A 17,455-nucleotide genomic window follows, 5' to 3' on the forward strand; every position below is an offset into this window, starting at 1 on the left:
ACTGCGCTGCACCGACCCTACAGGAAAACCACAGCATGGCAGTATGAAATCACCCTTTACTGTTTCTCAAAGCAGATACATTCAAGGCATGAAGGTGTGAATAGTAACTGTCACAGTTGCTTGTGCTCTCAACCTAATTGTCAAGCCAGCAAATGGACAGATGACACAGAGACTAAGATGGCTGCTTAGGATAGGAGGGTTTCTTTTCGATTAATGATCCACATTAATCCTTGCCCTGCCCAGTGGTAAACCCAGCCACTTATCACTGAACTGTCCAGCGTCAGAGCCCAGTAGATAGAAGTAGATAGAGAAGCCTCTTACATTTGACGATAGAATGACAGTTTGGGTGAGGGGGCCCACATCTAGTAGGAGTTGGACATTATTCTAATTTAGAAATAAGTTGAGTCCCTATTTACAGCCTGGGCCTAGGATTCAAGGTATTCCACAAGGACACAGAGACTGATATGAAGATTAACACGAGTACCTACAGGTACCACCAGGGGCGCACTGACCATTTGGAAACTCGTGCACTGCCCGAGGGCCCGGGGTCAGTAGGGGGCCCCATGAGATGCCCCTGGTACCTTTTTCATAGGCTTTTTTGAGCTTTGGTAAGGACACAGGGGCCCCATGATCCCCTATTGCCCGAGGGCCCCATGAGTTATCAGTCCGCCCCTAGGTACCACAACCTGCCTGTATTTCAGTTCTGTTGTTATCTTAGGCACCTTTCCGATTCACTTTAAGCCCCTATCTCAGTATGTTACTTATCATACATGTTCCTCACTGATTATTGTTACTAGTATTCATTTTTTATAATGATTTCTAACATGTCAATCTTACAGTATGTAAAGTGAATTAAAGTGATCCTATCTTTTTTTTTGTCTTTTTTTTGCAGGAGCTAAAGGATAAAATGAAACAGCTGTTACCTTTGATCCCCGTTCTTGATCAGTACAAGACAGACACCAAGATGATTGTCCAGTTAAAAGAGGAGGTGAGGAACCTCTCCAATGTTCTACTCCTGATCCAAGAGGAGATGGGGGCTTATGACTACGAGGAACTGCAACAACGAGTCATGATTCTGGAGGCCCGCTTACATGCTTGCATGCAGAAGTTGGGTATGTAAAAATGTTACATGTTTTTGTTATGAATAGACATTCTACATTAAAAAACCTGCCCAAAAGTCATGAACGTTGATTATGGTATTTACCACTTCAATACGGAACACTTTCACCCCCTTTCTGCCCAGGCCAATTTTCAGCTTTCAGCGCTGTGACAGTTTGACTGACAATTACTCAGTGATGCAACACTGTACCCAAATGGATTTTTTATCATTTTGTGAGACAGAGCAATCCTTTGGGAGTATTTAATGCCCCCCCCCCCCCATGGCTTATCAACAAACTACAGCCAAGTGGGAGCACTGCTCTCCTGGGTGGACGTTATATGATCCATACGGATCGTGCTGCTGCACGACCTGTCACACACTGTGTCTACCAAACACAGCGGATGACAGATCAGTGTACCCGGCTGCTGCCTGTACCATGTGATTGCTGTTACCAATCAACATGACAATTGTACACAATGGATGGTTTCAATTCATACCATTCATTGTGTACTATCTCTGTGATTGGTCACAGTGGTCACATGGTACAAACAGGGCAAACCATAGCCAATCTGTGCCATGTGATTAGCTGTGGCCAATCATAGCTAATTGCAATAGTACACACATGATTTCATTCAGAAAAAAATGGCTGCTTATAACAGTAAATATCATAGTGAGTGTAAAAAAAAAATCCTGAACACCTCTCCAGTGTATTACAGAATTACTACTCTGTGTTGCTTTGGTTGCAGTATGTTAAACAAAACTCATTAAAAAACATTTAAAAAAAGTTGAAAAAATTATTAATATTATTACTATTATTTGTTTATTTATTTTTATGTACTGTTACCAGTCAGTATCTCTGATCACTGCCACACCAGTCATTTGATGAGGCTCTACTGCACTGGTAAAAGTATGTAAAAAAAAAAAAAAAAGAAAAATTGTGAAATTTTTTTTATTAAAGTGGTTGTAAACCCTCACATATACTTAGTGAAGGGAATAGCCTAAGGTGATACACAGAAATGAAACAAATCCTCCTACATAGGTTTTACTTGTCTGTCTGCAATCTTTTTTTCTACATCCCTTCGAAATTCTGATTTTAGATAAAATCCTTCTGCATTTGTCAGTATCACTGATGTGGTGGCAGGGAGCTGCAGTTAGAACTCTGTGAGAGCCGATTGGAGGAAAGTGATGCTCCCCCTGACACAAATTTATCTCGTGTAGGGAAACCTTCTCAAAAGTGGCCGGGCAAGAACTCTCCTCTCTTATCCCAGGTGGACATCATACGACGTCCTCCCTCTCACGTGTAGTGCGCATAGTGACACTGTACTGCACTGGTGACAATGTGTCAAAAAACAAAATTGTGAAAAAAAACAACAAATTTTATTTAAATTTTACATTTTCAAAAAAAATTGTGACAATAAAAATAAGTTTTTCTTAGTTTCTGAAATAAATAATCTTTGTTGCTACATTTAGACCAAAATGTATTCTGCTACGTCATTGATAAAATAACCCTAACCAGTGTATATTATTTAGTCTGTGTGAAAGTTATAGCGTCCACAAACTATGGAATATATGGTATACTTGAAAATTGTTTGATCCTGATGTACTGACGGTCTCATTTCTTGAGGCCCTAAAATGCCAAAACAGCGCAAATACCCCCAAATAACCCCTTTTTGGAAAGTAGACACCCTAAGGTATTTAGTAAGAGGCATGGTAAGTTTTTTGAAGTTGTAATTTTTTGTCCCTATTATTTAGAAAATGTAGAAGTTAAATCATTTTTTGTTTTTTTTTACATATTGTCACCAGAGCAGTACAGTGTCACCACGCACACTGCAAGTAAGAAGGAGGACTTTGTATGATATGATGTCCACCGGTATAAGACAGCACCTGCCCGGCCTTAATAATAAAATATGTCAGATGGAAGTGGATACTTTTTCACTTTTTATTGAAGTCGTATACATAAATATGCAATGCATAAATACTTCCATAGTCTTATCTCTACTTTTTTATTATTATTATTAATAATAATAATAATGATAATATACAGGATTTATATATCACAAACAGTTTGCGCAGCACTTTACAACACTTTTCTGTTTCTAGTGGCATCTGCATGGGACTGCATAGTCTAATACATACTAGGAATAAAATAAATAATTACCTCTCAATAACAGGGGTAGTCTAAAATGTCCCCTCCCCTTCAAATCTGTATGCGAGCACTCGTGTTGAGAGATGTGGCTGTTACTCTGCTCTGTCAGGACAGGGCACTGCAGCATGAAGACTGGACGCAGCATTTTCTGTATTTTTTAGAATTTAATATTTTTTTTTACTAAACAAACAACTACACACACTAACAAAGGTAACATAAGGTACAAATTAGAGCTGCCTTTTCAGCCAGCATTCCGTAAAACCCTAGGGTTCCTCCAGAGATTTCTAGGGGTTCCTTGAACAATGAGCAATTTCTTCCTCTCAGATAAGTAACAACTGACACCAATGATCTTTTTAGCTATCTGTAAGGGAGGGTTGTACTCAATGACCACAAATGTAAGTAGCATTCTTCACGTTGACCAAACCGTGAGCTGTAGATATAGTCATTATTTGTAAGGTTACCTGAGACATAATTTTTGAAATAATTTTTCAAGGGTTCCTCCAAGAAAGGCTGAATTTTAAAGTATTACTAAACCTAAAAATTCTTTTTACCTTAATGCATTCCTTGCAATAAAGTAAAAACATTTTTTATTTTTCTGCAGCCTCCTGTGTTTAGGGGAAGAGAGAAGAGAATAGATCCAGAGCTGTGCACGGCTGCATCTCTTCTCCCTTCTACAAAGGGACTCGAGCAGCAGCAGGAGCCATTGGCTCTTGCTGCTGTCAGTGAAAGGAAGTAAAGAGGAAGTGGGGGTGGGGCTGTGTGTGTCTATGGAGTACGGCTCTGTAAACACAGCTCGGGATTGAGAAAACACCGTGTGCCCCCACAGCAAAACGTTTGCTATGGGGACACACTAAGAAAAGGAGGAGCCAAGATCGCCTCTAAGGGACCCGAGAAGAGGAGGATGGGGGCCTCTCTGTGTAATGAGAGAAGGAGAGAAGCGTCTCTAAGTGCAATATGACTCTTTATTTAGGTATATAGGTAGGAATACTCACATAGATAACATAATTATAAGCATAAAAACCGTGGTTTTGTGTGACCAACAGTAAGGTGGGTATCCAGGATGAAGAGCTGTCATCTGTGTGGGGTATGAAGAGGTGCCGCTGGAGTAGCGTGGTGGCTGGAAGGGAACAGCAGTGAGACTGGCCGGCGTGCACGTCCTCCCTCAGAGCCGGGTGGAATGCACGCTGGAACACAGCGTGGCCGTGATGACGTCAGATACCCAAGGTGCACTGCGACGCATTTCGGAGCATTCGCTGGCCGTGGAAGGCGGAAGTGCACTCCTTTTTCAAGCTGCCACGGCCACGCCGCCGCTGCGTTCCAGCATGCATTCCACCCGGCTCCAAGGGAGGACGTGCACACTGGCCAGCCTCACTGCTGTTCCCCTCCAGCCACCACGCTGCTCCAGTGGCACGCTGACCTCTTCATACCCCACACAGATGACAGCTCTTCACCCTGGATACCCACCTTACTGTTGGTCACACAAAACCACAGTTTTTATGCTTCTAATTATCTTATCTATGTGAGTGTTCCTACCTATATACCTCAATAAAGAGTCATATTGCACTTAGAGGCGCTTCTCTTTTTCTCTCACCTACAGAGTCTGCTACAGTCTATTTGGAAGCCTTTCCCTCAGTGCTACACGGTCCCCCCTACCCCACGCTCATCGTCCTTATACAGCCATAACTACCACCATTACCCCATACCAGGATTACCCAGGACTTTTAGCAGTGCTTGCGCTGATTACACCCCCCCTCATTTCTTAATGCCGCACTGTGCAATACCATTGTGCAGAGCGGCATGTTCTGCATGTTTGCTATTTTCATTTAAAAAAGCATTAGTAACACGTTAACTTCACAAATTCGGAAAAAGGCAGACAAGTAATGCATAGAAAAGAACAAATGATATCAAAGGAAATGCATAATAGAATAGCTGTTTCCCTTCTATCTCACTAACTCCACATGGAGTTTGGTGAATCCAAGCAGCGAGACCAGATTTGTAGGGTTCACCTTAGTTAGTAAGTTATTCTCTCGAACCATAGGATTCCTATTCATTTCTCTAAACTACTCGCTAGAATACAGAGATCAGCTTTGGCTGTCATTTTCTGTGCCACAAACAGAGATCTTAAAACAACTATTGTTATGTTGGCAGCAGTATTTTCACTAAGCAAAAACAGTATTTTAAATCATTTCCAACAAACATATGTGGGGGTAAAAGACTATACAGGGATAAAAAGGTGTGAGTCTTCGATTGGGCTTTACATCATGATTTTTTCATCACCAGTAATCCTTATCATAAGGGGTTCTTGGTTCCAAAAAAGGTACAGTCCCTTCAAATAAGGGACAGTGGGTGCTATGCTGCCCCTACAGCCTTGTTACTGCATATTTGCAGAGTGACTTTCAGGCACTGTGTCTGTATCTGCTAGTCTCACAAGATGTGAAGTGAGATTTTGGTGATTTCACTGCTGTGCTTCTCTCAGTTCTCTTTGCTGGAGAGAAAAGGAAGCAAATCCCTGCCCCACAGAGATTAAAGGATTAGTCACCAGTGTTGCCTGTGATCCCTCTGCAACGGACCTTTTTCCTCACAACTGACGTACCACTCCTTGTTCTCTGTGGGGCAGGGATTTGCTTCCTTTTCTCTCCAGCAAAGAGAACAGAGAGAAGCACAGCAGTGAAATCACCAAAATCTCATTTCACATCTTGTGAGACTAGCAGATACAGACACAGTACCTGAAAGTCACTCTGCAAATATGCAGTAACAAGGCTGTAGGGGCAGCATAGCACCCACTCTCCCTTATTTGAAGGGACTGTCCCTTTTTTGGAACCAAGAACCCCTTATGATAAGGATTACTGGTGATGAAAAAATCATGATGGCTTTTTGGGCACATCTTCCCAAGTTTTAGGCCCTCTTCAATAAAAAAAGTCAAAGAACCTCCCTCCATGTCTAATCACAGTCACCCAAAATACCTAGATCTCTTGCCAGCACTTGACTTTTCACTTCCTAAATATCAGTGCCAGAAGTTTTTAGGGTTATTAAAGGATAAGTTCACCTTTTAGAAAAAAATAATAAATGCACATTCTTTTTTTGCAGGTAAAGAAATGTGCATTTATGTTTTTTTCTAAGGAGCCTGCAGAGCATTGCACCCATGACGCAATGTCAGACTCCTGCAGGATCTCATGATAGCAGTTTGCCCATACCTTCAATACAGGCAAGCAGTTACTTTAGAGCAGGAAGATCAATTAACTATGAGAGCGCTCACCAGCAAAATACAAGCTGTCAGCCACAATGGATGATGGTACTTGTAGTCTATTCGTTCACAGGAAACTGTAAATGAATGATGTGACTGTGTGTAGGGCCATGGATAAGGTGGTACTACCAGTTCTCCTGTATGGGGCCCATGTTAGCAGGGGGGCCCAGGCAGCTGGGTGAATCAGATGTGGGCAGGGAGGGTGATTGCCACAGTGAGGGGGGCAATTATTGGAACCTATCCCCTGTATGGCTTTCTCTGCAGCAGCTGAAAGCTGGCTTCTTCTCTCCCTCCTGCTGGCTTCCAGTTACTGCAGATAGAGCCATACAGGGGATCAATTCCAGTAATTGTCCCCTGGCGCACCCATAACCCTCCCTGTGCACCATATGTTTCCCCCTTCTGTCCAGGCCTCTCGTGTGCCTTGGCGCTGCCAGCTTCCCTCCTCTTCTTTCTACTGGCAGCTGCAGGCACACAACAGGATCCTTCAGGGTGGAGAGTGGGGAAAGGGTTCACATTTACCAGCCCCTTCCTCTGCTTAATGAACACAAGGAATGACTGGTACTGATCACTCACTCTTTCCATTCATAATTGAAGCATAGTAAACTCTGTGTTTTTTTTTTGGGGGGGTGCTGTTATATTGACTGTATTGGGCCCTGTGATTTCTAAGAGCAACCCTGGCTGTGTGGGCAGAGCCCTGCATTGCCACGCTATTTTCAAATTGTGACAGCTGGTGCAGGGAGAGGTTTCCCTGTCTGCTGACACGGGGGCCGGATGGCAGCAACTGCAAAGTAAACTTAGCCTTTAATTACAACAATACATTTATAATTCCTTATACCTTTTGATTTTTCCAGAGCAATTGAATCCTTAATATGCATTGACGTTGTTAGTTTATATTTTTTTTTTATCAATTGGTGTAAATACTCATTTGTAGGTCTCATGAAGACTGGGCATTTAGCCTCCCTGCATCAAATCCTGGAGTTTCCAGACTTCCCAGAGGCACAGGTGCAGCCTGATGCCAGCAGCTTGTCAAAATCTATGACAGGCTGAAATATATAGCGACTGGACTATAGCAGTACATGTATTTTTGGGGCCATATGCGTCCAGGGTGTATGCACCCAGCCATGTCCAGCTACCCTGCATTTCAGCCTGTCCACGTTTTTGACAGGCTTTTGGTGACAGGGTTGGAAGCTGTATCAGTGCCTCCCAAGCACCCAAAATTCACAGGATTTTAGGCACATGGGCTAAACGCCCAGTGTGCATGTAATTTTATATTTACCAACTCTCATATATTATTATGTAACTCAAGTAATGCTTGGTCCTGCAGGAGCTGTTCTTTCAACATGGTCACTTATCCTTTTTTTTTTAAGACACAATCAATTTTTATTAACAACATAAAAGACAGAGACCATTAAAAAATCACTAAGAGTGAATAAGATCAGAAATACAGATCCAGTATAAAAGGAGTACAATTATGTGAATAAAGCACTACAACAAAGCACAGACAAATCCTCAGAGGTCTGTAGAGATGCACCTTCCTCCCCACCACTTTATCACAAGGGAAAGAATATTAATGGAATGGGGGGTATAATAGATCTGCCTAGTTAGTTGTAAAAAAAATCTGAAGTCAGAAGAATAGAAAGAAAAAGGATGACCAGTGAGTGACTAAGGAAAGCATGAGAAGAGGCAGGAAGGAGGGTGATCCCAGATGCAGCCTCAAAGTTTATGGTGTTCTTAGGTGATATAAGGGCATAGGGGTATAGGTTTATAGGTATGACATAGTCACATTAGGTCTCAGAATATATCTGTGTCCATGATACCAATCTATGGAATTCATCTATCTATAAAAGATTTATAGGTATCATGTTGATAAGCTATCCATTCCTCCATCCTCATCAGCCAGTAGATCTTGGTAACCCACTCTGGAAGAGTCGGAACAGTGGTGGCGTACCAATGCCTTGGCCACTGAGATAAAACCTCTAAATAAAAATTTCTTTGCACAGGATATGAAACCTGAAAATCCTGAAAGGATAATAAGGGCAGGGGTTAACGATAAGGAAGTCAACTGTGTGTACGTCTGGGCAATTTTTTCCCCGAAGGGGACAGCTCCACCAAATGTGAGAAACCAATTTCATTATGACCTCACCAGCAGAGATTAGATTTGTGTAGGGTATAGGTGGTGTAATCTATCAGGAGATTGACTTCCATTTTAAAGAGAATGTCCATATGTACAAGTTAGTCATCCTTACTTACTAGTCACACTGTACAGAACAAATAGAGGGGTCTTCACCCTTTTCACTCCTTCTACCTGTGGCCAAGAACCAGCAATTTATATAGAAATACAGTTAAAGTCACTAATACACTAATCACTAATACAAACTAATGGCCATGAAACAGTGTAGTTGCTAAAACACAAGTTCTTTTGGCTAAAATCAGTTTGGAGGGAGCCTCAGGGGAGAGGTCACACAGAGGTGGGGAGTTATTCTGTTAAAGCCCATGTTTAGTAAAAATAAAAATAAATCAGCACAAGGAACACTACAATTAATCTAATGCATTTATTTTGCTGTTGGCTCCTGCTTTCCTTGAAATCTTCAACCTCCAAACCCTCCACCCAACCCCCACCACCATGATCCTCTAGTGGGGCAGGGGTAAATAGAACTGAGGGAACTGTGAAAGACACTTACCAAGAGTGCCTGACTACGTCCATCCTTTCTACCCAGCTCATCCATTCATAGAATCTATAAATGAAACAAATCTAAAAATAGAGGACAGGTGGACGATTGAAAGGTTTGCCTCCTACATTCCTAGATTGTGTTTCATTGTGTTTCATTCATAGAAGCTTGTTATTTTTTTTTTTATTAAACTTAGGCTTTAATGTGTATGTAAACCCTAACTTCTCTACTTCTCTCATTTTCTGTAATTTCGTCTGTTAAATATACCTCTATATGCATTGCTAGATCTGTTTGATGTTTTTGATTTTGGCAGAAATTTGGAGCTGTCCTACGTTCTATGGACAGTTTTTATGCAGTGCTGGAGGGGCAAAAGTGGCAACTGCCATGGGCTCCCTGACAGAAGGGGTCCCCACTAAACAAAAATAATATAAAACAGTATAAAAACATATATAAAAGTAATAACAGATACATAATAATAAAATATTATAAACGACTATATAATAATAAAAAAATACTTTATTTTATTAAATGTACACTATATTGCCAAAAGTATTGGGAATCCTGCCTTTACACGCACATGAACTTTAGTGGCATCCCAGTCTTAGTCTGTAGGGTTCAATATTGAGTTGACCCACCCGTTGCAGCTATACCAGCTTCAACTCTTCTGAGAAGGCTGTCCACAGGGTTTAGGAGGGTGTCTATGGAAATATCTGGCCGTTCTTCTAGAAGCGCATTTGTGAGGTCAGGCACTGATGTCAGACGAGAAGGCCTGGCTCACAGTCTCTGCTCTAATTCATCCCAAAGGTGTTTTATCAGGACTGTGTGAGGTCAGGACTCTGTGCTGGCCAGTCAAGTTCCTCCACCCCAAACTTGCTCATCCATGTCTTTATGGACCTTGCTTTGTACACTGGTGAGCAGTCATGTTGGAACAGTAAGGGGTCATCCCCAAACTGTTCCCACAAAGTTGGGAGCATGAAATTGTCCAAAATGTCTTGGTATGCTGATGCCTTAAGAGTTCCCTTCACTAAAACTAAGGGGCCAACTAAGGAGCCAAGCCCAACCTCTGAAAAACAACCCCACACCATAATTCCCCCTCAACCAAACTTTACACTTGGCATAATGCAGTCAGGAAAGTACCGTTCTCCTGGCAACCGCCAAACCCAGACACGTCATTTGAATATCCAGACAGAGAAGCATGATTCGTCACTCCAGAGAGCACGTCTTCACTGCTCTAAAGTCTAGCGGTGGCGTGCTTTTCACCACTGCATCTGATGCTTTTCATTGCACTTGGCGATGTAAGGCTTGGATGCAGCTGCTTGGCATTCGAATTGCCAGACAGAGAAGTGTGATTCGTCACTCCAGAGTCCAGTGGTGGTGTGCTTTACACCACTGCTTTGTATTGCTCTTGGTGATGTAAGATTTGGATGCAGCTGTTCGGCCATGGAAACCCATTCTATGTTGTGCTAATCTGAAGGCCACATGACGTTTGGAGGTCTTTAGCTGCTGACTCTGCAAATAGTTGGCAACTTCTGCGCACTGTGCAGCATGCACTGACCCCTCTTTGTCATTTTACATGGTCTACCACTTCATGGCTGAGTTGCTGTTGTTCCCAATTGCTTCCACTTTGTTAAAAAAAACCCTAACAGTTGACCGTGGAATATTTAGTAGCAAAAAAATTTCACAGATGGACTTATTGCACAGGTGGCAACCTATCACGGTACCGCGCTTGAATTCACTGAGTTCCTGAGAGCGACTGATTCTTTCACAAATGTTTATAGAAGCAGTCTGCATTCCTAGGTGCTTGATTTTATACACCTGTGGCCATGGAGGTGATTGGAATCCAATGATTTGGAGGGGTGTCCCAATATTTTTGGCAATGTAGTGTATATTGTGAAGTAATATTTTTCTGGCCATCATCTGTAAAATTTTTTACTCTGGACTGGTATATTGTATTGTTTTTGAAAATTCATTTTGGCAGCTCAAGTAAACCACACATAGAGTATTACGTTCTTATGGAAAGTGGCCTATATAGTGGGGAAAATAATTATTTGATCTCCTGCAGATTTTGTACGTTTGCCCTCTTACAAAGAAATGAAGGGCCTATAATTTTTTTCATAGGTGTATTTTAAATGAGACATAATATCAACCAAAAAATCCAGAAGAAAACACATGATACAAATGTTGTAAACTGACTTGCAGTTCAGTGAGTAAAATATGTGTTTGATCCTTTATTTTCCCCACTGTAACTGCATGTGTGCGTGCACGCGAAACCACAGATTAACGTTGTGTCATGCATTTTGAAAATGTGTGACTGTCATTGAGAATGTAAAACCAACTCTGTTTACGTGGGCCCCCAGAACCTAAAGTTCCTCAGGCCCCCCAAGATCTAAATCTGGCCCTATTCTTAATGATATCCTAATGAGTCTAATTAGCCCTCCAAGGTCTTATCTTGGACTACTAAACAAATAGTCCCTATGTTGTGGAGATAAAAACAGTGGCAAGGATTCAGTGGTATAGCAAAAGACAACTGGGCACATCTAACACCATCCAGCTTAAAAAATGGTGTGTTGTCTGCTCTCAACAGGACTTAGAAGCTAAATACATTCATGACAGTTCTTCTTTTGAACTTGCAGAGACTTTAATGCAGGCCATAAATGGGGAGAAAACCGGCCGATTTTTCTTTAAAAAAACGAAAAATCGGTCGTTCAAGCTGTTACCAGGAACGGTAAAAAAAAATCGGCCGATTTTCATCCCATCTACAGCCGGCAAAAAGTGTCCCTGCAGAGAGCTCGCTATTTCTTTGACAGTTCTTTGTCATTTATAGCGGTTGCAACATTGTATCTATTTGTATCCATTTAGGATACAGATGTTTTTATTCAGAAACAAATAGATACATTGTTGCAACCGCTATAAATGTCAAAGAACTGTCAAAGAAATAGCGGAGCTCTCTGCAGGGACACTTTTTGCCAGACTGGAATTCCTCTTCTTCTTCATCCTCTTCTTCATCCTCTTCTTCTTCTTCCTCTGCTTCTTCATCCTCTTCTTCTTCTTCATCCTCTTCTTCATCCTCTTCTTCATCTTCTTCATCTTCCTCTTCTTCATCTTCCTCTTCTTCTTCATCCTCTTCTTCTTCATCCTCTTCTTCATCCTCTTCTTCTTCTTCCTCTTCTTCTTCATCTTCTTCTTCATCCTCTTCTTCTTCATCCTCTTCTTCTTCTTCTTCTTCTTCTTCTTCCTCTTCTTCTTCATCCTCTTCTTCTTCATCCTCTTCTTCTTCATCCTCTTCTTCATCCTCTTCTTCTTCTTCTTCCTCTTCTTCTTCCTCTTCTTCTTCATCCTCTTCTTCTTCCTCTTCCTCTTCTTCTTCTTCCTCTTCTTCTTCATCCTCTGCTTCTTCCTCTTCTTCTTCTTCATCCTCTTCTTCTTTTTCTTCTTTTTGTCTTCCTCTTGCAGGTCACTGCTCATGCGCAGATTTTTTTATCGGTAAAAAGATCGGCCGATTTGCCCATAATTGCCGTGAAAATCGGCCGATCGGCAAAATCGGACGATCTTTTTCCAACTTTACCGATAAAAAGAATCTGCCAAAATACCGAAACAAGGCCGAACAATTAGCCCACTAACGATCCGAAAATCGGCCAATTTTATTTTCGGCCGAAAAATCGGCCGATTTTCGACCCATCTATGGCCTGCATAAAGGGATAAAACATGGGGAAATATGAATGCATTTTAGAGATGCACAGTATATATTTTTGCCTTAACATATACAGGTAGGTTAAATGTAATTATTCTCTAGGAATTTTAAAAATGGCTGATAAGGTCTCAATGGCCATTAGTTGACAGATCTTTCCTTTCTTTAGAAGTAAAAGACAAAGACCACACACTCTTCTAGCCCTCTGTCATGATAGTATATTTTATGTGCTTATTTCATAGCTACTATCAAAACACTTGTTTATGCCCATGGTGACCACATTAAATAACATCCACTGGTAGATACTATCCAAAATAAAAAGCCAGCGTTACGCTCTGCGAAACCTTTTTTATTTTTGGAAAGCAATTCGGACTTGGAAAAACATCAAATATTAATGCGATAAAAGTAGATTATTTTTTATGTGCTACCCAGCTGGAAATGAACCCACTAGAGCAAGGTCTGAGTTAATTGGAAGGCAGAAAGTCAAACAATATGATTAGAACATCGGAGCATTTAAAAACCAGCTATCGTAATTGGTTTTATAGATGAGCTCGTTCCAGGGGTTACAGGTTACTGTTGACAGTGGCTAGGAGAGGCTGAAGCTTGTTTGATCGCACAGTCTCATAAAAGGAAGCAAAAGGGAATTATTCTCCAAGGTGGCACTTTTACAAGCTGTTGATGAAATGTTCTGCTTGGTGCTTCCTGCCACACAATAACAACAGCAGCAATAATAAGGAGATTAGTCATAAATCATATGTAAACAGTAATAATGAGTATAAATAGATATAAAATGGCAATATGCAATTAGATGTAAATGAGGGCTCCTGTTAAAATAGGAAGGAAGGAAGGGTCTCCTCCAAGCCCCCAACCGCATTTGGATCTCAGATTCAGAGGTGCTCTGTGAAGATCACTGGTTTAACACTGTTTTGGTTCGGATCAAGTGTCTGATGATTATCTGCCCCTGTCCTAATCAATCATGTGGCATGGGATGCGCGTATCGGAAGAATTCACACTGACACACTTGCAGGGGCGGACTGACCATTTGGAAACTCGGGCACTGCCCGAGGGCCCGGGGTCAGTAGGGGGCCCCATGAGATGCCCCTGGTACCTTTTTCATAGGCTTTTTTGAGTTTGGGCAAGGACACAGGGGCCCCATGATCCCCTATTGTCCGGGGGCCCCATGAGTTGTCAGTCCGCCCCTGCACACTCGTTCAGCTCTGTGAAACTTCAGCTTTATTGAAATGAGGAAATGAGTTTATATATGCAAGATGATGTAAGGGTCATGTGAGCACAGCATTAGCATTCTTCCTACAGGATATGGGCGTGATCTTCTTCTGGGTGTTGTTCAGAAGGAGGTATTGTCTTCGTTGTAGCCTTCACTCGATGGGAGGGATTGCTGAGCAGCCATTTTTAAGTAAGGATTTTTAGACACAAAGCATAGAGACATACATATACATGCAAAAGCATATAAACGTATAAACATAAATGTGTATAAAATGTATAAAAAAGAAAGAAACCAAATAGGCATTTTACCATATCCATCACAACACCACCACTGCAAATAACAGAGGGATGAAAGCTTACGATGAGGCTGCTGGAGATGGGGACCCCTCTTTGTTACTACATAGAGATCTCCAAAGAAAATTTGTCATTTGCTATCAAAGTCTAAGTCATTTTTGAAGGCTAGGTCCACCGAAAATAGATACTTTTCTGAAGCAAACATGTGCTTTGTCCATTTCATTCAGGGCAAATGGTCAAAGCATAAGGTTTGCTTTAATCCCCAGCCCATCCTTAGAACATACTTACCTTTCCTTCATTCTCCTGTCATTCTGTTCAGTGCCATGAGCCAAAGAAAATACCAAGGACTTCCAGGTATGGGGGAGCATGTGAGGGAGCTGGCCCATCAATGCTGTCACATGGGGAGCTCAAAGACCTTTGCAAACTACTAAAGGCCTTGACAGTTACATAGTTAGTCAGGCTGAAAAAAGACATGTAGTTCAATCCATAGCAAAATTAAATAGAAAATCAAAAACCTTTATAAAAAGCCTCTATATGAACAGCTGAAAAGGCTGAGAAAGGCTGCTCTGGATCAACACAGAGGAACCCTTCAAATAACTTTCCGGTCCTAAGGAACCCCTGCTAAAAATGACTTTATTTGCAACTCATGATACCTTAGCATTATGGTCAGTGGGAAGAATGCTCCTTACACTTACGGTCATTGGGAAGAATTACCCCCTTACAGATAGATAAAAAGATCAATGGTGTCAGTGGGAACTTATCTGAGAGGCAGAAATTGCTCATTGCTTAAGGAACCCCTACCAACCTCTGGAGGAATCCTAGTTGAGAAATCCTGATCCAGAGGAAGGCAAAAAAACAAGACAGTCTTGTTTAGCTTCAGCTTGGCCATACATTGATTTTATGGCATTGCAATGACCAAATGCAACTAGTTGAAGGATGTAGGCCATGGGGCCAAGCGTGCAACATGTACGTGATTGGCCTTCTTCTGGGTTTGGGGGTATGCATCCACATACCCTAATTATAGTGAATACTTGTGAGCTATTATGGATCAAGGTGTTAAATAAATTCTGAAAGTGTATAGGGTGCGCTGGCACTTGCACTAACTCACTTGACTAGTGTATATAGATGATAGAAAAAAGATAGCGCCGCGCTCCTATATAATATATACAGCTTAAGCTTAAGCTTTAGAGGTGTATCAAATTCCAATATGAACTGTGACTATACCACTAAATGCATATAAAATATTACATATAAATGACATGCATGGTGTAAAAACCTATACTGTTATTGCTTTAATGGGTGCCCTAATGAAATCCTGTGTTGCACCCATATAAAGCTATGTGTACTCTATATTAATATGTGCACATGTTAAAATAAACAAATAAAAATACAGTCTTTAAGGTAAATGTGCAAGTAAAGATTCTGTTCCTTGTCTCCGAGTGCTAAATGGTCTCCTTATGTGCTCACCTCTATATTTGCCTGAATGAATCCAGGCAAATACGCTTTTTATCCTTCCAGGATAGATGAAATGGGATGATGTCTTTGCTCTAGCCGTCCTATGAGGTGAATATACATATGGATGGATCCTCCTGTTGTCTACTTTATCTCCCTGTGTACCTGTGAGTACACTGAGTAGCTCTCTTGGGATCTCCCAATTCCCCTCCTGGGGTTGTTTCCTCTTTCACTCCTCCTAATATCAGCTCATGGGATGTATGGTCAAAGAAAAGGAAAAGCAGACCATAGTGTCTTATCCTTATATAAAGTGGATTTATTTAAGCCAATAACAAGTTGATAGTATGCAGCTCATAAATGATCCAGACAGGCTTAGATGGCAATCAGCAGGTAAAAAGTAGGTACATAGAAAACCTCTCTGCAGCTGCCCCTGCAGTGCTGTCTGCCTGTGCTTGTAATAGGATCTGCTCGCTTCTCCAGTGCAATGTCGTGACGTCAGAGCCCCTCCCCTACGCGTTGCGTCACAGGGTCACGTGATGAAGTCACGTGACCCTGTGACGCAACGCGTAGGGGAGGGGCTCTGACGTCACGACATTGCACTGGAGAAGCGAGCAGATCCGATTACAAGCACAGGCAGACAGCACTGCAGGGGCAGCTGCAGAGAGGTTTTCTATGTACCTACTTTTTACCTGCTGATTGCCATCTAAGCCTGTCTGGATCATTTATGAGCTGCATACTATCAACTTGTTATTGGCTTAAATAAATCCACTTTATATAAGGATAAGACACTATGGTCTGCTTTTCCTTTTCTTTGACCATACATCCCATGAGCTGATATTAGGAGGAGTGAAAGAGGAAACAACCCCAGGAGGGGAATTGGGAGATCCCAAGAGAGCTACTCAGTGTACTCACAGGTACACAGGGAGATAAAGTAGACAACAGGAGGATCCATCCATATGTATATTCACCTCATAGGACGGCTAGAGCAAAGACATCATCCCATTTCATCTATCCTGGAAGGATAAAAAGCGTATTTGCCTGGATTCATTCAGGCAAATATAGAGGTGAGCACATAAGGAGACCATTTAGCACTCGGAGACAAGGAACAGAATCTTTACTTGCACATTTACCTTAAAGACTGTATTTTTATTTGTTTATTTTAACATGTGCACATATTAATATAGAGTACACATAGCTTTATATGGGTGCAACACAGGATTTCATTAGGGCACCCATTAAAGCAATAACAGTATAGGTTTTTACACCATGCATGTCATTTATATGTAATATTTTATATGCATTTAGTGGTATAGTCACAGTTCATATTGGAATTTGATACACCTCTAAAGCTTAAGCTTAAGCTGTATATATTATATAGGAGCGCGGCGCTATCTTTTTTCTATCATCCACATACCCTGCTGACCCATGCTGTGATTTGACACAGCACGTGTTTGGCAGCTGATTTCAGCCAATGATTTCAGTTGAAATCAGCTAATTGGCTGATTTTCCAATCACACATAGAACTCTGTGTTTACCACAACACAGAACCCTGTGTACTGTGAACAGCGACCTGACTGTTTCTTCTCCCTGAAAAGCAGGGAGAAAAACCAGACAGATAGTAAAGTAAAATCAGCATGTT

The 17,455-nt window shown here is 41.5% G+C and overlaps 1 protein-coding gene across 2 annotated transcripts in view; it reads left to right on the plus strand.

The window, feature by feature from the left end:
* OLFM2 (olfactomedin 2) overlaps nt 1-17,455 on the plus strand; it is a 459,233-nt gene that overhangs the window by 369,076 nt on the left and 72,702 nt on the right. For both annotated transcript variants that reach the window (XM_089651883.1, XM_089651884.1), the window contains exon 4: nt 893-1,112. In XM_089651883.1, coding sequence (XP_089508009.1) covers nt 893-1,112 — 220 coding nt within the window. The remainder of the gene's footprint in view (nt 1-892; nt 1,113-17,455) is intronic.

This window comes from Staurois parvus, unplaced genomic scaffold, assembly GCF_062004578.1.
Source record: "Staurois parvus isolate SC_StPar_1 unplaced genomic scaffold, SC_StPar_1.0 ptg000666l, whole genome shotgun sequence".
NCBI lineage: Eukaryota > Metazoa > Chordata > Amphibia > Anura > Ranidae > Staurois > Staurois parvus.